The sequence below is a fragment of the Littorina saxatilis genome, linkage group LG8 (assembly GCF_037325665.1).
Source record: "Littorina saxatilis isolate snail1 linkage group LG8, US_GU_Lsax_2.0, whole genome shotgun sequence".
In the NCBI taxonomy this organism is placed as follows: Eukaryota; Metazoa; Mollusca; class Gastropoda; order Littorinimorpha; family Littorinidae; genus Littorina; species Littorina saxatilis.
Genome location: NC_090252.1, coordinates 54478240 through 54493345, shown reverse-complemented (window position 1 = coordinate 54493345; position 15106 = coordinate 54478240). Strand labels below are relative to the sequence as shown.

The 15106-nt window shown below is 38.9% G+C and overlaps 1 protein-coding gene and 2 long non-coding RNA genes across 3 annotated transcripts in view; 2 read left to right on the top strand and 1 right to left on the bottom strand.

Annotated features, from left to right (window-relative positions):
• The window catches only part of LOC138973860 (uncharacterized), a 60268-nt gene extending 46149 nt beyond the window's left edge, over nt 1–14119 (top strand). The window contains exon 5 of the mRNA XM_070346566.1: nt 10518–14119. Coding sequence (XP_070202667.1) covers nt 10518–10707 — 190 coding nt within the window. The 3' untranslated portion in view covers nt 10708–14119. The remainder of the gene's footprint in view (nt 1–10517) is intronic.
• LOC138973862 (uncharacterized) lies at nt 332–4923 on the top strand. The gene is made up of 3 exons (XR_011458197.1): nt 332–424; nt 2194–2255; nt 3318–4923. It is a non-coding gene; the product is annotated as an uncharacterized lncRNA (long non-coding RNA).
• LOC138973865 (uncharacterized) lies at nt 1616–6623 on the bottom strand. The gene is made up of 3 exons (XR_011458200.1): nt 6100–6623; nt 5367–5489; nt 1616–2642 (listed from the first exon to the last, which is right to left on the bottom strand). It is a non-coding gene; the product is annotated as an uncharacterized lncRNA (long non-coding RNA).
• Nucleotides 14120–15106: the final 987 nt, after the last annotated feature.

The window sequence follows — 15106 nt, the reverse complement described above, 5'->3', positions numbered from 1 at the left end:
TTTTGGAAGGTGTATTAGGGGATGTTTCTTGGCTCGGATTGATCCATTTTCCTTGTTTTTATCAACATTTGTCGGACCCCCCCCCCCCCCCCCCCCCCAAGGAGGTTGAACGCTTCGCGTCGTCAAATTGTCCCTAAAAGAAATTTGGAATCTCCCCCTTAAAAATGATGTGATCCGCCCCTACACACACACAAACACACACAAATAGAGAAGTAATAAATGGATACAGTTTTTCTTTATTTAAATTACAATCAGATGTGGTCGTAGAACAGGCACTGTAAACAAAACCTAGCATGATATACCACTTGTGTGATGTTTTGGTCAATATCTTTATTTTCCTTTCAGAAATACATTGGCGTTTTGAATGTCAAGGGAAGTGATACAAATGCTGCAGCGCGCTATCAAGAACGCGAAGGCAAACAAGGTAAATACCTACTTCTGACATTAGTTTACTTATTAACTCTTTCTATACTGGCCATTATCTCCCCAGTCACTCCCCAGAAACTGGCCATTTGCATGGGTTTGCAAAAAAATTCTCAAAAATAAACAAAACAAGATGCAGCCTTCAAACTCATAGGTTTTATTGTGAATATATTGCTAAAACATATGCCAAAGTTTGGTTTCATTGTTGTGAAAAAAATAAAAATATGATGTCCAGAATTTATGGGTATATTTTACGCAATACGAACAAGGGGGTATGTATTTTGACTTAGAAGCATTTTTTCTTATGAAGGCTCTGTTTGCAACAAAACTGTTTCTGTTTACTTGTATGAAGATTGTGATTACACAAAAACATAACAAATACAAACTGATTTTCCATTTGGTGGTCATGTAAGCATTGTGAACATGTCCGAAAAATCTGATCACACACCATGTGGTCGACATGCAGACCTGAACGGCCAGTGTATGGTGGCAGAGTTGGAAAATAGGAAAAGATGCCAATCCTTCATCAAAAACCGAAGAAAATCGTCATTGTAATAAGTTTGCTTTATTCTAAATCAAACGACTAGGATAGATGACAGACACAACGACAAACACATTCAATTCTATGTAAAACATACACAATGCTCACGTTAACAAGCTGGCCATAACAATGTGCCCATCGTGCATGAAGTGTGGCTTTGGTCGGATCAGTAGCCGTGCTTTGTCTGCGATACTAAACATGAAATTTTGTTAAAGCGACGATTTAGCAATGTTGTTGTTGCTGCTGCTGCTGTCTGTTCTTGTCACGACATCTCGTTTTTTTCCCTCCTGATTCTGAGAAGAAGCTGTTTAATTGTGATATCAGGCCTAGGAACCCCTGATTTTCACTTGGAGCATTCTCAAAGAAACTTAGCGTATGTTAAGAAAAATGAGTGTTCTCCACACTTTGTCTTTTGTTGTTCGTTGTCGTTGCATGTCTACCGTTCCACAGCCACCTACTATAGCTGATGGGGTCTATGTCGACCAAAAGAATGGGATTCACTGTAGGTCGAGTTCCTGTAGGTGGATTCTCTGTATACCTAAGACTTTAAAATTGGCAATCTTGTATACAGGGAATACCACAGGGTGTAGTTCCTGTAGCGTTTTGCTAATATCAATGAAAGTCACGTGATGCTTAGCGACATCGTTAGAATTTGATGTTTTTCGATCTTTTTTTTTATATTTCTTAGAAATTCGAGTATGGTTTGCAAGTTTTATTGAAAAACTGCACCCTGTGGGATTCCCTGTATACTAGATTGCCAATTTTAAAGTCTTAGGTATACAGGGAATCCACCTACAGGAACTCGACCTACAGAGAATACCACTCTTTTGGTCGACATAGACCCCATCAGCCCTACTATAAGTGCAAGTGTTAAATGACGTATTCAGGCATGAAAATTCTCCGTATTTTCCGTATTTCTGAAAAGAATAAACCGTATTTTTTTTTATTTTCCGTATTTTTCCTTGTTTAAAATTTTGTTAAAATTTTTTTAATTTTTAATTTTTTTTTACATTTTTTTATTTATTTATTATTTTTTTTCCTAGTCATAGTTATAGTAAAATAGTTTTGGGGCCATGTTTGAATCCAATTTTAAGGCTCAGATAGCCCCAGATTGCACCAAATTGCACCCTTGAAAAAAAGACCCCGCTAGAAGTCTTGGCGCTTCGCGCCTGCGAAACTTGGCGCTATGCGCCTTCGAATTTTGTTTTCAGTATTTTGGTTTTTTTCAGTTTTCATGCCTGGTATTTCCACAAAAGACTGCTTGCAGAGAATCATGTGATGCCAATGACAGGTAAGGACATGTAGTAATACATACTACGTTTTAGAACCAGGGAAAATGCAGCACAAATTATTTATCAACCAAATTGATTGACTTGTGCACCACGACAAAAGTTTTCTTTGATCCATAAAAGGTCTTTTGCCAGAAAAATTGCTCTGAACATCAAGTACCCTGCAAGGTGTCACACATTTACATTATTGAAATAAAAAGAAAACACACCAGTAACCAGGTTAGGTACGTTAATATCTATAATCAATATCTCGGCACGTTACTGCCTTCTTCGGGATGGTAAGCTGAACATTATTGAACAAAGTAATCGGTTTAGATTGTATACTTTGATTCCTGAACGAAGAAGCAGAGGTACTGCATACAACTAGGACTGTAAATATCAGCTTTTGCCTGAAACACACACACATACACTTATAAAATTAATGCAATGTCATTGTATGAAGCCAGAACAATCACTAACTTACATAGTTGGTCACACAATTACCCATCACTGAACAATAAATCGAAGTCGGGTGGATTCAATGACTAAAGCAGTAAAGGCTTTGAAAAAACCCTCATCACAAAACATCCCCCCCCCAAAAAAAAAGAAAAAAAAATTAAATAAATAAATGAAATAAAACAGGTTGTGTATATAGCGCAGTAAACACCATGCAGGTACAAGCAAAGATTTGACAGTGATTATCCTTGTTTTATATAGCACACATTTTCTAGTTTTGATCTCTCTCTCTCTCTCTCTCTCTCTCTCTCTCTCTCTCTCTCTCTCTCTCTCTCTCTCTCTCTCTCTCTCTCTCTCTCTCTCTCTCTCTCTCTCTCTCTCTCTCTCTCTCTCTCTCTCTCTCTCTCTGGAAAGTAATTTATTGACCTGTGGGTTATTTGCGTTTGTATACACATTGGTGATTCGTAAACTATGTTGAAAGAGATTGTCAAACAATATTATATGGGGTGTCTTAAAAAAAAATGTATATCAACAAAATCTGTCATTATTATCAGGCACACGGTTTTAACAAAGCTATGTCACGGAATGCAACATAAGTGGCCTAAAAAGTCGTGTTTTTGTGTGTGCAGGATATTCGCTAGGACAGGACCTCAAGCTGAACCAGCACAACAGCGATGCATTCTTCCATGGCTTCCACAAAAGTCTTTCACCTATAGCGGGCATTGCATACAGATAAATTCTTTAGACCAATTATACCTCTGTTCCCATGTTAAACATGGAATAATTCTGGACAAATGCGAGGACGTTAGCTTTTTTTTATTTTATTTTTTTTATCATTTTACTTATCATTAAAACTTGTTTAGATTTCGATTCGTAAACCATTTACAGTAATCCTTTGTTTTTTAACTTTGTTCATCTTACCACAGTCATTTCGTTGTTTAGATTTATCATTAATTTTTTTACCATTATGCAGGAAAAATGTAGAATAAAACCAGGAGAGCTTTCGGTAGAAGATATTTCCTGTGTCAAAAGTTAATGCTTATTCTGGTTGATGGGTGCTCCAAACTAAGTTATTTTGACTGCCTTATTCGAATTCATTTCCAAGACAGGGCTGAGAAGTGGAGAAGCTTAGGAGAATATCGTAAAAATTGTCTGGGTGTTTATGCAAAACTTTCGAATATGTCAGATTTTACTTTAGAGATTTTAAATACTGTTAACTGACAGAAATGCTATAACTTCTACACCAATTGACTGGATAACTTCATATTCAGCATACTTAAACTTGATTTTATGCATGTGCAGTTCACAAAGTGGCAAATTTTTAGGTTGAATTATCTAACTTTTGCATCACCAATGACACCAACGCTTTCGTGTCTGAGGATTGCCCTGAACCTAGCTGTAACTGCATGCTTTCTTCAGGTCATCGATAGCCTGGGGGTTGAAGGGGATGTTTTTACATACTCAGACAATCAAAATAATCAAAAAGGTAAAAGCCTGAAGGGTTTAAATTAGGTAAAAATGGCTACCGCTCAATGTCAAAACTCGTTCTGTTTAGTCGACCCCCGAATTTGGAGAAAAAAATTAAAATTGCACAAAAGTCAGACCATTCAATTTACAAAATTGCCACTTACTGGAAAGGCAGAACATAAACTGAAGTTAATGAATACCATATATAAAATAATTGGTTCAACAGATGCAGAAGTAATTTGTATGGTTGTGGGTGTCCTTTTTAGGGGGGTCAACCCTGTAGAAGAGACGATTTTCTTTAATTATCAATCCGTAATATATTGTTTGTTATGCATACAAGATTAACATTGACAAATACTTCAAAACTCCTCATTGATCTTAAGAAATGTTGCGGGTTTTTTTGTTACTGACTGATTCACTTTCTATTCACTTTACTCTACATAAGTCACGACAAGAAAAGCAAGGGAGGTAATTTCTTCGGAAGAGGTAATTCTCTCCCCTCAGAACGATTGTTGTAGTTTGTTTGATTTTGTTCCCTTCTAATAAGTATTATTTAAAATAGATCTTTACATCTTGATGTGAAAGGCGCAGTACCCCCCTCCCCTCAGGATGTTAAATTCTAGGTTGTGTCCATGTAAAATCCTGATCCTAGTCAAGATCCGAGTTGGTTTTTCATGCAACTGTGCCTCTTTATGCCACTCAATTAGACATACTTTGCAATCCATAATTGCACGAAACTAAGTACAGGAAATACGTTGTTGTCGTGTTTTTAATACATAATGAAATAAAAAATGTCACAACTGGTTTCGTGTTGAGCTTTCTCTCTCTGTCTGAATCTCATAATTACTTACTTCTGAGGCCTGAAATGTGTTGCAGGCATTGTTCAGCTTACATTTATTGTTACAATTTTTGTGGATATGTTATTAAGTGTGTCTGTGTTTCTATCATTCGTTATCAGTGTGGTTAAAAAAAAAAAGCACACGTCAAAGTAATTTACCCTTCATCATTATCAAAACATGCAGATAGTCAGGTAATAAATATTTGTGATACTTTAAACAAATACAATGTTTGTTTGTTGCGTTTTTTCTTTTTTTCAGAGCAAACACACATCGTATTTGTTCAAACGTGTATATTCTGCACTTTCTAATACCCTGCATGGATCTCCAAATCAAGAATAATGAAAAGGCGTCTAATAGCCCTGCAGCACTCACACGAACATGATAGAAGCTTGCATGCATGCACCCAGGCTCGCTGTCTTCGGCTAAAAGAGCTTCCGTTGGATCTTCGCTCAGACAAATGTAGCTGTCTTGTCCACTTGCTCCTGTCGCATAGATCTGCAATGTGCAACATCATCTTTGATTAATAAGTCTGAGGCACAGACAAACACACACGCGCGCACATTTGCGAGAGAATGCACGTCAGTCTATTCAATCAAACAGTATAAAAACATACCACAGACGTGGTGGTGGGAACTGGACATTCGCCGTATAACAAAATCAAGAGATTCATTTGTGTGTGTATGTTTAATCAAAAGTTCATCTTGCGCACATTCAGTCTATATTGTAACAGGACCCATCCCGTAAAAACTTCGAACAGATCTAGTAAATTCTGAAATCATTGACAAGTTTTTTTCAATCATCTGTATCTGACCGAAGTAAAAAAATAAAAAAATCAGCCAGTACACGCATCTACCCCCTTACACGACAATACATATGTGGCGAAAAAAGGAATCGAGAGGGGGGGAACAAGGAATAAATTAGATCCAGAAATAATTCCACTTCATCATTCCAAAATTCAAGTGTGAAGTGATCAGATACTGTGGTAAAGATACGTGCTTAGTATCACAAATGAAAATACAAGCCCTAGGGATTTAAATCAAGGAAAAAATTAAAGTTAAGGAAAGATCAACAGAAATGTCGAGAACATGTAAAATATTGTACTTACAATCTGTTTCAGCATGCTCTTCGAATAATAATCTCCCAGTCAGCCTCGTGCTTACGACTTCGACAGGATGTTGCCTCTCACGCTGAGCCAGTACATTTGGAGTGAATTCAAAGGCCAGAGATGCAGTACAAGCACATTAGTTAGATCCAATTCATTTACATTGCTACCTTGCCCAATTTATGGCTATTTCTGTTGGTAACATCACACATGTGGCAAGCAGTGCTTGTTGCCGACTCTGCTGGGACAGGCAGCAGACGATTTTATTTAGGAACCAAATTCTGATTGGTTAAAACATAAAACCGGAACTCAAAGTACCACTTGTTCTTTGGAAGTATCAAATCAAGAACAGATAAGCAGGTAAATCTGAAATGGGTTCAGCACTTTTAAAAAATCGTAGTAAATCAGAAAACACAGTAAACGTTGGAAAAATCGTCCAGTATCGCTTCTACAGGTCTATACTTGGACAAAACATAAAGCAATTCAGTAAAGCTGACACTTCAAAATGTCTGTTTAGTTACACTTTAAAGGAGAGTTTCAGATACTAAAATGCACACAAAAATGGAATCAGCAAACCTGACTCCCGTTTTCACTTTAGTTGCAAGAACAGTACATGTTATATCACGGAAGTTATTTGTTTGTTTGTAATTAGGTGTATTTAGAGATTTTTCAAACCAAACTATTCATCTTTGAGCTCAGAAGTCCTACTTTTTGACGTATTGGTATGTTTATTCAAGATCAGCTGGACCAATCATTTGTATCAGGAAACTAAAGAAATTCGGATTTTATGTGAAAAATGTAATGATTATCACAATAATATTAACAGATTATTAAAAAAATGAAACTGGAAAAAAATGTATTCATGACGATTATCATGTGTGTGCTGGTTTTGGCGTGAGATCAAGCAAAACGGTTTGCTTTCATCCACCAAAACTTCGTTCCAGTCTGTTTTTTATTTTAATTCCTGATCACTGTTAGCAAGAACATTTCAAGAGCTTCAATTTGATATACAACATGTGATAATTACCTGAAGACATGAGCATAAAACTTACGATTTTTTGGCCATACCCTTATTTCATTGTTTTCAGCATGAAATACTGTGAACTGGTAAGAGTTGAAAGCGAGGGAGTCTTCTATGGGAGTAAGGTGGTTCAGGGAGGGGCGGGGGTAACGAAGGCAAGTCGTGCTTAAGCATTTGCTTTTCTTGTTTAATTTACTCTTTTATCGAATTGCTGGGACATTCGGCAGGCATGGGAATTGTCCGCCGAACGGCGGATTTCCGCCGAATTTTTTTTTTGTTCCGCCGAAAATGCAAAAGTGTCCGCCGAAAAAATAAAGGGGGGAGGCACACAAAAAAGGCACCGGTTACTTTGGCCTTTGCGCAAAAGCCCGCAAAAACTTTCCATACTTTGTTGAACACGCACTGCTACCGCCCGCCTCAGTTATTGAACTTTTATGTTTGAAAGTAAACCAGATTGCACAGATTGTGTTACAAGTTACATTTTCCTGTTTGTCTCAACAGATCAATTTTTTTTACAAATTTAAACCATATAATACATGTATATATTTTTGTTCTTCAAAAAAGCAAAAATTGGTACATTTTTGTACTAAAAACTCTGATTCTAAAAACAGAATTTAATGGCAAACTTGGAGCTCAGATGACACCAGATTGCACCATCTGGGTTCTTTGGAGAAAATTTTTTCCGGGGGAGCATGCCCCCGGACCCCCCTAGTAAGACTAGGCGCTTCGCGCCGTCGACTTGACGCTTCGCGTCTTCGGTTATAAATTTCCGCCTTTTTGACTCACATGCGAAGCAAAAGTGAGTCTATGTACTCACCCGAGTCGTCCGTCCGGAAAACTTTAACGTTGGATATTTCTTGGACACTATTCAGTCTATCAGTACCAAATTTGGCAAGATGGTGTGTGATGACAAGGCCCCAAAAAACATACATAGCATCTTGACCTTGCTTCAAGGTCAAGGTCGCAGGGGCCATAAATGTTGCCTAAAAAACAGCTATTTTTCACATTTTTCCCATTTTCTCTGAAGTTTTTGAGATTCAATACCTCACCTATATATGATATATAGGGCAAAGTAAGCCCCATCTTTTGATACCAGTTTGGTTTACCTTGCTTCAAGGTCAAGGTCACAGGAGCTCTTCAAAGTTGGATTGTATACATATTTTGAAGTGACCTTGACCCTGAACTATGGAAGATAACTGTTTCAAACTTAACAATTATGTGGGGCACATGTTATGCTTTCATCATGAGACACATTTGGTCACATATGATCAAGGTCAAGGTCACTTTGACCCTTATGAAATGTGACCAAAATAAGGTAGTGAACCACTAAAAGTCCCGCAGTGGGGCACTGCGGTTATGAAATTAAAGGCCCCTCCTGTTTTTGGAACCGCAGGAGCTTTCTAGTTTGCTGTTAGGTAGATTTTTGGTTCCTCTTTCCTGTCATGCTCTCTTTTTCTTCATGAATTCTTTTCTTTTTTCTGCCTTCTTGCTCATTCACCTGTATTTTTTCCAAAAATCTCTTCTCTTGCCGCTTGTCTCGCGATTCATGTATAGTTTAATCTGTTAGTGTTCTGATGTAAGTCCAGCAGTAGATAGGTTAAGCCTATTTTAACATACTGGAAACTGGTAATCTTCCAGTAGGTATTAATTTAGTTTTACTAAAGCCTGCTGGGACACAAGTAATGGGTTAGTGCATTTGTAAACAGGAATCGCTTGACAAGTGGCCCCCTTCATCCCCCCTTCCTCGTCCTGATATGGCTCTGCGTAGTCGGCTGGACGTTAAGCAACAAATAAACAAACAAACTAAAAGTGACCATATCTCATGGTAGAAAGAGCCAATAAGCACCATTGTACTTCCTATGTCTTGAATTAACAGCTTTGTGTTGCATGACCTTGGATGACCTTGACCTTGGATCAAGGTCACATGTATTTTGGTAGGAAAAATGTGTAAAGCATGTGAGTCGTATGGGCTTTGCCCTTCTTGTTTACAATTTTCAATTCCCATGCCTGATTCGGGTCGCTTCCTCACTGTGGAAAGCTAACAGCAACAAGAGTGGCGCTACCCAGGTGTATGCGTGTTTAGGTGTAATCAGCCACCTGCATTTAGGACACAATGACCGAGGTCTTTTGCATGCCACTGTGATGACACGGGGGTGGGACATGGATGCCGTCTCTGAGTCTGCACATAAAGTCGACCCGTGTCCATCCCGGTGTCAGTAGGATCCGGTCCGGTCCCCCCTCTGAAGTAGTCCCCCGGGGGACCAATTCGTGGCAAAAACTGCTCTATAATGGTCCCCCCTTAGACATCCAGCCTCGTTTTTCTTTGGCATTCAAGCCATTTTCAATCTATATCTTCGTCCGGTATTATGTACAGACAGCAATCTCTTTGTTTGACTATATTTTGCAGAAAATAACATAGATCTGATTTATAATGCCGTTCAAAAGAAAAATCACATGAAATAAAATGAATGATAAATAAATACTGATAAGAAGAAATGAAACCAGTCTCTGATTCTTTCCTTTCTTTTCTCTAAAATTGCTGGTAACATTACTAACATTGTAACAAGAAAAACGAGGCTGGATGTCTAAGGGGGGACCATTATAGAGCAGTTTTTGCCACGAATTGGTCCCCCGGGGGACTACTTCAGAGGGGGGACCGGACCGGATCCTACACCGGCCCGGATTGGAACCCGTGACACTAAGATCACAAGTCTTGTGCTCCACCATTTAGAGAAAGGAGTATTTATTATCTCACACACACACACACACACACACACACGCACGCGCACGCACGCGCACGTACTCACACACACACACACACACACACACACACACACACACACCACCTTCTTCTTCTTCTTCTTCTTCTTTAAAGGTTATGTACGTAACTGTGATGTGTTTGTAATTAAAAAGCAAGAAAGGGTATGTTATTCGAACGTTATATTTATGACAATGCAAAAACGTTACCTTTACTGATCCTCGACCCAGCGGACTTTTAAATGGACAGACAGACAAACACTTATATAACACAGAATGTCAACTTATCTGACAATGTGTCCTGCAGAATCTCGCTCGGGAGACACAAGCGAGACAATGTGTGTGTATGGAACGCCAAAACTGATTGTTTACCGGGTAAAATATACCGGTAGATTACGATATCTAAAAGAAAAGGTCAGTTTTGGCGTTCCATAATGTGTGTGTGTGTGTGTGTGTGTGTGTTCGTGCGTGTGTGTGCGCGCGCACGCCGCGTGCTCGCGCGCGCGCGTGTGTGTGTGTGTGTGTGTGTGTGTGTGTGTGTGTTCAGAGTTTGTGTGTGCGAGCGCGCGTGTACTCGTGCGTGCGTGCATTTTTGCGTGTGTTCGGGCGTGTGTGTGTAAAACTCTTCCTCCTCATCTGACAGACTGAACCAAGAAGAAGAGGAATTGGCGAAGCTGGAGGAGCGGCTGGGAGTAGTGCCTCCTCCTGCTGTGGTCGGCGGCGCCGCCGCCGCTGAGGCTGTTGGCGAAGAGTCGGGTGATGTCGGTGTGTCCGAGGAAGCCTCCAGTGTTGCCAACGAGGAGGCCAGCGAAGGAGGGACCGAGGATGATTAACCGAGAGGACCAACTAACACTGATCTCTGTTTTGCGGCTTAGTGTTGTCATTTCGTTGCCGTTTGTTGCGTGTTCTCACCAACTAACACTCTCTGTTTTGCGGCTTAGTGTTGTGTTGTCGTTGTTGCGTGTTCTCACCATCTAACACTCTCTGTTTTTGCGGCTTAGCAGTGTTGTGATGTCGTTGCCGTTTGTTGCGTGTTCTCACCAACTAACACTCTCTGTTTTGCGGCTTAGCAGTGTTGTGGTGTCGTTGCCGTTGTTGCGTGCTCTCACCAACTAACACTCTCTGTTTTTGCGGCTTAGTGTTGTGATTTCGTTGCCGTTTGTTGTGTGTTCTCATTATGCGGAATGGGATTTCGTGGTGTGGGAGTGGGGGGGGAGGGGGAGATGGATGGGTGGTGGTGCCAGGTGGTGTGGAAGGGATGGGGGTGGTGGTGGTGTGTGTGTTTGGTAAGGTGCGTGTGAGTGCGTGTGTGCCTATGTTTGGGCGGGTATATGTGTGTGTGTGTGAGTGTTAATGCGCGCGCGCGTGCACGTGTGTTAATTTGTTTGTTTGCGTTAAATCTGTGTCTTTGCTTATGTTTGCTTGCCGTGTTAGCCGTTTTGAATTTCGTACATGTTTTTTGTCTGTCCGAACGATCTCCAGCGCGACCTCTCAAAAAAAAATTAAAATTAAAATTAAAAAACACTCAAGAACAAAAGGGGTGGGGGGGGGGGGGGGGCAGTACGCGGTAAACTTAGCAGTACACTGAAATTGTGAGAAGAAAATTGATGGGTGTTTTAGTAAGAAAGGAGGGAGAGAGCGCGACTGAGAAAAAGAGAGAGAAAGGGTTGTTGGGTGCTAGAACAGATGATTATTCTGTGTGTTTGTAGGGAGGGGGGGGGGGGGGGGGTACGGGCCTTAACATACAGAAATGTTGATAAGGAGCCTGACATTTCAAGAACGAAAGAAAGTTTCACACATAATGGATTTGTTAACATACAGAAATGTTGATAAGGAGCCTGACATTTTCAAGAATGAAAGAAAGTTTCACACAAAATGGATTTGTTAACATACAGAAATGTTGATAAGGAGCCTGACATTTCAAGAACGAAAGAAAGTTTCACACATAATGGATTTGTTAACATACAGAAATGTTGATAAGGAGCCTGACATTTCAAGAACGAAAGAAAGTTTCACACATAATGGATTTGTTAACATACAGAAATGTTGATAAGGAGCCTGACATTTCAAGAACGAAAGAAAGTTTCACACATAATGGATTTGTTAACATACAGATATGTTGATAAGGAGCCTGACATTTCAAGAACGAAAGAAAGTTTCACACATAATGGATTTGTTAACATACAGAAATGTTGATAAGGAGCCTGACATTTCAAGAACGAAAGAAAGTTTCACACATAATGGATTTGTTAACATACAGAAATGTTGATAAGGAGCCTGACATTTCAAGAACGAAAGAAAGTTTCACACATAATGGATTTGTTAACATACAGAAATGTTGATAAGGAGCCTGACATTTCAAGAACGAAAGAAAGTTTCACACATAATGGATTTGTTAACATACAGAAATGTTGATAAGGAGCCTGACATTTCAAGAACGAAAGAAAGTTTCAAACATAATGGATTTGTTAACATACAGAAATGTTGATAAGGAGCCTGACATTTCAAGAACGAAAGAAAGTTTCACACATAATGGATTTGTTAACATACAGAAATGTTGATAAGGAGCCTGACATTTCAAGAACGAAAGAAAGTTTCACACATAATGGATTTGTTAACATACAGATATGTTGATAAGGAGCCTGACATTTCAAGAACGAAAGAAAGTTTCACACATAATGGATTTGTTAACATACAGAAATGTTGATAAGGAGCCTGACATTTCAAGAACGAAAGAAAGTTTCACACATAATGGATTTGTTAACATACAGAAATGTTGATAAGGAGCCTGACATTTCAAGAACGAAAGAAAGTTTCACACATAATGGATTTGTTAACATACAGAAATGTTGATAAGGAGCCTGACATTTCAAGAACGAAAGAAAGTTTCACACATAATGGATTTGTTAACATACAGAAATGTTGATAAGGAGCCTGACATTTCAAGAACGAAAGAAAGTTTCACACATAATGGATTTGTTAACATACAGAAATGTTGATAAGGAGCCTGACATTTCAAGAACGAAAGAAAGTTTCACACATAATGGATTTGTTTGTTTTTAAAGTGCCTTTTTGCCAATGCATCAGTCTTGCACATCACGATAAATCGTCGAGATCTCGGGTTTGACCACCCTTTCACTTTAAGACATCTTAAAGTTAAAGACCTTCAGACTGGGATCTTTCTGCAAAGAGTTGGAAAATGTGGTTGAATTTCGAAAAAAAATATTCGTTTTAAATCAGCGCAAATAATTCAGAAGAAAACTGAATTCTCTTTCAGCTTAGTGCAAAGGAAGCCGATAGACTACTGATTTTCAGTATCCATGCGAGTGGAAGCAGGTTTATACCCCATATAAACTGTCCCGGGTAGCCGTGTCCATTGTAGGCAAGCTAAAAAAAAAAAAATTAAAAATCAATGTAAAAGGCTGGCCAGGTCTTTGGTAGTATACTATTATAATTATTATGTTTATATTCTTCACAAACAGGACAGCATCTTTAAACGTTCTTATTCACAAGAACGAGATGTGGGTGTTTTTCTTACGTGTTGGCGTGAAAAGTAATGAGAATGATAAGCCAGAAAACGTATCTGTTTTCATTCTGTTTCACGTTATTTTCTCATATTTATTCTTTGTCTTTTTAAGTTAAAACCAGTAGTTTGGTACGCTCTACACACACACACGCACAGACAGACAGACACACACACATACACCACGACCCTCGTCTCGATTCCCCCTCTATGTTAAAACATTTAGTCAAAACTTGACTAAATGTAAAAAAAAGGGGGGGGGGGGGGGTTCTCGTATAGCCTATACTCCCCATCGTCAACGAAATGCTTTTTATCATGATATAGCATTCAGAAAGAAAAAAGGTATGTGTGTGTGTAACCTAGATTTTGGCGTACTCAGATATTATTATTTTTTAAGTTAAATAAAGGTTCTTGCGCAACCGAAACTGTTGTCCATCCAGATATTCAAAAAAGCTTTTATGATGAAACATTACACAGAAATGTGTACGTTCGTATGAAACCCCAAACTGGAGGGTGCAAATACCTAAGAAGTTTCAATTCATCAAGTGTTCATTCAGTGTGTCAGCTTTATTATAATTATTTTACTGGGAAGTTTTGCTTTGAAATTGAATATAATTACAATTTGCTATAGGGCTTATACTTGCGGTGTGAATAACAATTAGAACAATAAAAATGTTTACACTTTACACATTTAAATAAAAAAACATGTCGCTCCAAAAAATGGTTGGCCTGATCGTGTGTGTGCGTGTGTGTGTCTGTCTGTCTGTCTGTCTGTCTGTGTGTGTGTGCGTGTGTGTGTCTGTCTGTCTGTCTGTCTGTCTGTGTCTGCTTGTGTCTGTCTGTCTGTCTGCGTGAGAGAGAGGGGGTGGGGGATATTTGCTTTCATAAAAACCACTAGTCTTTTGCAGTTGGGTTTGGAGAAAGAGGAATGTTCGTGTATCAAAGAACATAAGTCCAAGACATAGATTTCACTGTACAGTACAGCGGTCACGCAGACTTGTTCGGTCAAGGTAGACCTCATCACTGCTACATACCAGCACGTTAAGATCAGACAAGTCGCGTAAGGCGAAAATACAATATTTAGTCAAGTAGCTGTCGAACTCACAGAATGAAACTGAACGCAATGCCATTTTTCAGCAAGACCGTATACTCGTAGCATCGTCAGTCCACCGCTCATGGCAAAGGCAGTGAAATTGACAAGAAGAGCGGGGTAGTAGTTGCGCTAAGAAGGATAGCACGCTTTTCTGTACCTCTCTTTGTTTTAACTTTCTGAGCGTGTTTTTAATCCAAACATATCATATCTGTATGTTTTTGGAATCAGGAACCGACAAGGAATAAGATGAAACTGTTTTTAAATTGATTTGGAAAATTAAATTTTGATAATAATTTTTATATATTTAATTTTCAGAGCTTGTTTTTAATCCGAATATAACATATTTATATGTTTTTGGAAATCAGGAAATGATGGAGAATAAGATGAACGTAAATGTGGATCGTTTTATAAATTTTTATTTTTTTTACAATTTTCAGATTTTTAATGACCAAAGTCATTAATTAATTTTTAAGCCACCAAGCTGAAATGCAATACCGAAGTCCGGGCTTTGTCGAAGATTACTTGACCAAAATTTCAACCAATTTGGTTGAAAAATGAGGGCGTGACAGTGCCGCCTCAACTTTCACGAAAAGCCGGATATGACGTCATCAAAGAC